This window comes from Lampetra planeri, chromosome 5, assembly GCF_965212315.1.
Source record: "Lampetra planeri chromosome 5, kcLamPlan1.2.h2, whole genome shotgun sequence".
In the NCBI taxonomy this organism is placed as follows: Eukaryota; Metazoa; Chordata; class Hyperoartia; order Petromyzontiformes; family Petromyzontidae; genus Lampetra; species Lampetra planeri.
Genome location: NC_136111.1, coordinates 8592869 through 8598955, shown reverse-complemented (window position 1 = coordinate 8598955; position 6087 = coordinate 8592869). Strand labels below are relative to the sequence as shown.

Here is a 6087-nt window from a genome sequence, read left to right as displayed (position 1 = left end):
CTGTAGCTGTGTAACACTACTTTCCGATGCATGTGGAGCATCGTGGTGGACAGAACCACTTCCTAATCTGGTGTTTATCTTACTCTTGAGTCATATCGTAGGGAGTTTGAGACACATTCTTAGGTTTTTTCGGTAAAGTCACGTAGGTAAAAAAAATTAAATTAATAAAAGTTAAACAAAAATAAAAGATTTATTTTTATTTTACTTTTTTTATTTTACTTTTTTATTTTACTTTTATTAATTTTTTTTTTACCTACGTGACTTTACCGAAAAAACCTAAGAATATGAATCCTTGCAGTCACGAAAGATTCAAATCTAGTTTGAGACACATTGAGACCCTTGCAAGGGCTCTAAAGCGTGGAACTAGTAAAGCAGATTAACTTCCAGGACCTGGATTGACAAATGCTCTTCCCACTTTTACTGCTCAACCTCACGAGGCACCACCGCTTTGGGAGTTTGTAGTTAGGGCCAACTTTATTCACTCTACGTTCCCCGTCCGCTTCTCTGTCATCCCGTGCACAGCTCGCCCGCGTGCCGCCGCCGGGGTGAGCCGCGCACGCGCTCGGCCCCCGGCCATGACGGCGATGGGCGGCGCGGTGCGCAAGGCGTCTCTGCTGGCGTGCGGCGGTGGCCAGCGCTACGCCTCCGTGGACGAGGAGGACATCACCTCGGACCTCATGCTCGACATGAGCGGGCGCAAGATTCGGCGCGCGCCGCCGCAGCTCTGCGCTCTGGGCCACATCGTGAAGCTCTACCTGAGCAACAACCGCCTGCGCGAGCTGCCCGAGGAGTTCGGCTTCCTGAGCTCGCTGCGCATCCTGGCGCTCGACTTCAACAAGTTCGAGGAGTTCCCGCCGGTGCTGTGCCGCCTCACCGAGCTGTGCCGCCTCTACCTGGGCAGCAACCTCCTGCAGGACCTGCCGGACGAGATGCGCAGCCTCGTCAACCTCAAGGCGCTGTGGCTCGAGGGGAACTACCTGCGCCACCTGCCGCCGGTGCTCTGGGAGCTGCCGCAGCTTCGGTCACTGCAGGTGGGCGACAACCGTCTGAAGGCGCTGCCGCGGGAGCTGCGCCGGCTGGCGAGCCTGAGGGGCCTCTGGCTCTACGGCAACCGCTTCGAGGAGTTTCCCGACGTGCTGCTGCGCATGGAGCTGTTGGAGATCATCGACGTGGACCGCAACCGCATCTCGGAGTTCCCCAGCCTGGAGCGGCTCACGCGCCTCAAGGTCATCTCGTACGACCACAACCCGTGCAAGGGCCCGCCGTGCGTCGCCCCCGGCGTGCTGCTGGTGGGCGACGGCGCCGAGGAGGCCAACAGCCTGAACGCGGCGGCGGCGGCGGCGGAGGACGGCGGGGACGGCGACGACGACGGAGGCGGGGGCAATAGCGACGAGTGCGGCGTGGTGCATCATGGCATATTGAAGAACGGCACGCACAGCGCCGGGCACGCCAGCGACGAAGGGATGTAAGGGGATTGTGCGTCACCGATTGGTTGACGAGAGTTTATTTTCGCGCTTGTGATGCACGCTTTGAGTCACGCGAGTGAGAATCTATTATTTATGATGTATGCAAGTAATATGCAAATTTAATACATAGGGTAATTGAGCAAAGAAAACTGTGCAAAAAAAACACAGACGGGAACAAACGGCAAACAGAGAAAGTGAGGCAGTCAAAACGAGATGAAAAAGGAGGATTTCATGAATTGATTTGTGAAATGGCCTCGTGACAATTCGTCGAATGGCTGGGGATGTGGATTGCTACGTGGCTGGCACAGGAGCGGTGTTTCGGGGCTGACGGACAGGCGTGTCCTTGCACAGACCGCCGCCGGGCAGGTGTCACCAACTTCTGGCGAACGAGTCTCTCGACTTTCACGGGCAATTCGGGCACTCCTTATGTCTGTTGGTGGTCCAGATCAATCCAGTAAGTTGAAATTAAACATTGCCGTGACAGGGGCTTGCTAATATATATTCCTAATCCCCCTCGTAGCGATTTAAGGAACATCCTTGACACAGCTGTGAATGGCAGCGTCTCCAGTGGCTGCAGGGTTGACGTGACCCAATTGCATAGAAGATGAATGACTCAAGAAGCGTTGGTTCTTACACACGGAATTCCATACATGCGTTGCGAGCTTAACAATCAATATTGACCGATGCACCGATAGCAGTATTACACCCCCAACAATGATTGTTGGGTATCGATGAACCTTCATTATTGCTTAAAAACTCACCACATTCGTCAATAACAATGCCCCAAATTACAATAGGCGACGTTTTTGACAAATGGCCCTTCTGCATAAGCACGGGTCCATTTCTCGAAGTGTCGTCTGTCGTATATATGTTTGTTTCTGTTAGTTGTGCTTGTGCACCACTGACAGTGCAGTTTCAGCACCACCAGATAATGTATTTATTGTAACTTAGTTTGTTTCAGTATGTGATCAGATTACCGATGCTTGCCACACGTGCGAGCTGATTACTCTCTATCATTACGTCCGTTGTTGTTTTGTTATTGATAACGATTCACGAACAACGACGACGACGACGATGGGGAAGTTCTGGGGTCAGTAGCTCGGGTCAATGTGACGAGAGCAGCACACAGATCACAGCACAGCTGGTCCCCCCAGTCGAGCAATAACTTAAGGTAATCATGACAGTAACGCTGCAATCAGATTAGACGAGCGTATGGAAAATAATTGATGACGCAATGTTCCTTCTAAACCATTGAGCAATCGGTAACGTCAAAACAATCGCGGACATGCGCGGCCCATGCCACAACGCACGCTGATCGTCGCTGTGAAGCGGTAGTGCAACGGTTGGCGCCCTGCGCTGCGCTACGAACCTGGTGACCCGAGTTGTATTCCTGCTCACAGCCAACATCAGTGATATCTGACCTGCGCCTGGTAGTGCACACCTGCTTTCCCGATTAATCGTAGCACACGTGCAACTACAGTAATGTATATACGCAAGAAAGACAAATATCCCCCGTATAGCCTTCGCAGACTGTTGGGGAAAGTGCTGTTAATGTGCACTTACTAAAGCTGGCACGCGAGGGGGTGGGTGGCCAGCACGATGCCCGACCCACTTTGCCTTCCCAGTGCTGATGTTTATAAACTGTATCAGGTACTCATTTGAGGCTGAGTCGACCTAGGGGAGGCCCAGAACCGGTTCAGATATTCGTCAATGGGTTTGGCCGTTAGCGGGAATCAAACTCAGGTCACCGCGTTCACAGCACAGCGCGCTAACCGCTGCACAACCGCTCCCCACCACCGACACAACCACCACCACCACTACTACCACACATGGCCACAACCAGTGTTGGGACACCTGCTGTTGTCTGCTGACGCAGGCATCAGCGGTGCCCATTATTCCCTCCGGGGTGGCGTGTGCGTCATCCCACACTTCCTCGCACCTCACATGCTACTTCCAACAACAACAGCGATTACAATGCAGCAGCAGCAATAATAATGATGGCAGTGCAATGTCCATTTTCTATTCAGCAAAGCTTCACTGAGTCTAAAGACTCACTTTCAGGAGAGCCCTGCCACATGGAGATATTTAGACTAATCCTTACTGGAAACCTTTAAAGTTCCCGGACAAAACCCATGCCTCATACATGGGCAGATAGCACCCACAATCCCGCACGGATCGTTTGGCAGCTCACTTGCTATGCTCCCTTCACCACCTCGTCGTCTCGCGACGTGCGCCTCTCACACATATACTGATCTCGGTATGACCCACCAACCCCCGGTCACCAATATTTAACTCCGAAACTTTCGGTGAATCTCAACATCACAATCGCCGGTCGGGATAAGTGTGCATCTCGATGTTTATGCACCTGTTGTTTTTATATCAAGCGATGATGGGGGGGGGGTTTGCGTGTGGTTGGATTTGTAACAAATCTTTTTTTCTTTTCAACCGTAGGGTAAATATGCACTTTTGACTTGCAGCCTTTTACCGACTGTACGGTTTCGTTGAGCGTTTGTACGATTCGCAACGGCGGCAATGAAACGCCGGGCGGTGAGTGTTCCACTCCGGTAGCGGGGATTTTTAATCTACCTGTAAACACATGTACAGCACCGTCAATATTTATTCCTTAAAGCACAACAAAGTGCACCATATTGTATGAACTTACACGGTCACCCTGAACGATAAGAATTTCAATGGCGATGAGCGCGAGGGTTTTGATGATGATGCTGACGAAGCTGATCTGTGGTGTAGCCGTCGAGTATGCAGGTTGTATTGGGGCCCAACAAGGACCCGAGAGGCCCAGACGCCAAGCTATGAAGACGAAGGGTGAATTGGATAGCCCCCCCCCCCCCATTTAATTCCTTGCACCAGGGTCCATGCCAATCATGCTATACCACTGATGCTGATGACAATGATGCCGATTTTGATGATGATGATGATGATGATCATCATGCTGCTACTGGTGATGCCGATGATTACGTCTACACATGAATTTTGTCGACACACTATTTGTGACAGTTGCTGTGATACCTCTTTGGTGTGTTGTGTCCACTCATATGACATCAGCACGGCATCACTCGGGTTTGCGGGAGTCACAGTGAGAATGCTACAGCCGATTCTATTTTTGTCCCCAAAACCGTTTTTGCAGATGTTATTAAACAATATCGCTCGAAGATTTTAAACAGTCCACAGCGTCAATGCTCATTTGTATTGTGAGAGGGCTCGTGAAAATATGTCTGCAGTAGAATTAGTACGCCATGGTACAAATTATATGTAGTATTGTGACCCTGGCATCAAAATTCGATGGGGTCAAAACACTCTCTCCACCACAACCACCACTGGCCCTGGCAGGGTTGCCACCTGTGAAGTACAGAAACCCTGAGACATATAACAAGAATAATATCTCAGAGAGCTACATGCAAATGCATTATCTTGAGTGGTATATCATTTTTATTACCACGCAGCTAATAAAAAGAGACGGGTACTTTTCATCTCCCTGGACAATTTACAGATATCCCAGGACAGCGACCTCAAAGAGAAGAACGAGCCTGGGAAAACCAGAACAGGTGGCGATCCTTGTGGCTAGCAACACGGCTCGGATGATAATTAGGCGCAGGAGTGGCCCCGCGTCGCTTGGAACGGCGCGCGCGAGACGAGCGCGTGAGATTCCTCAACGGTCACCGCTGCCAATGGGGTCGCTTAGCTCCTGATGCACGGCGAAAGTACCGCGGCTGGCTCCCAAGCTCGTGTGCGGATGATTTTTGCACGTCGGGTCGCCAACAGCGAGCACGAAACAAACATCTAGACGGGTGCCTCGTGAGACTCGGTCGTGGCCGTGTCGGGGGTTGCAAATAAGCCCGCGCCAACCGCCGAGATCCAGAGTTTGAATCTGAGTCTCGTCCACTCGTGATGAAAGTGGGGTGGGTTTATGGGCTCAGCATGGCCACTGATGACTGCGCACACATGTTTTCACTTAATTTGGTTAAATTCCAGCTTTACCAGGATTTGTAGTTATATATTGTAAACATGACAGCCACTTATATCGCAGAACATGTGACGGTGTACCACCTAGTGCGAATAAGAGGCAATTGAAGAGACAATGTCATATTGTCGTCTAGAGATTGTTCTCCAACACAAGGTGATGCGATTCTTATAAGACTGTGATGATGATGATGATGATGGTAAAGGTGAGGAGGGCAAGGATGAAAAGTAAAGAGGAGAAGGAAACATGCGGATGGTGATGCAGGTTCCCAGGATGATGATGATGATGACAGAGTTGTCAGGATTCTGATAATGCAGCGCTTTTGGGGCAATGATGATTACGTGAGTTCTCGGTTGGTTATGTACAGGGAGCCACTCGGTGTCTGCAAGTGTCTATTTAGGTCACTGCTCCGCCTGCTTTTGCTCGGCAAGACGAGAGAGAACGGAGCTCCTTCCACAGGCACAGAGCGGAAATCCGTGGAAGCTCCTCACTTCACCGGATCCGCGCTGCCTTGTGTTGCCGAGGAAGGGGAGGCAAACGTTCAAATTCACGTTACATTGCTGTGTTTTCACGTCGTGATACCAGGGCCCATAGAGCCAACCACTGGTGACTTCTGTGATGTCAACTCATTCATGTGATAAT

The 6087-nt window shown here is 50.8% G+C and overlaps 1 protein-coding gene across 1 annotated transcript; it reads left to right on the top strand.

The window, feature by feature from the left end:
- Window positions 1-529: 529 nt before the first annotated feature.
- Window positions 530-4649, top strand: LOC144718792 (uncharacterized). The gene has a single exon (XM_078594336.1). The coding sequence runs from the start codon at window positions 576-578 to the stop codon at window positions 1467-1469; it is 894 nt and encodes a 297-aa protein (XP_078450462.1). The 5' UTR covers window positions 530-575; the 3' UTR covers window positions 1470-4649.
- Window positions 4650-6087: the final 1438 nt, after the last annotated feature.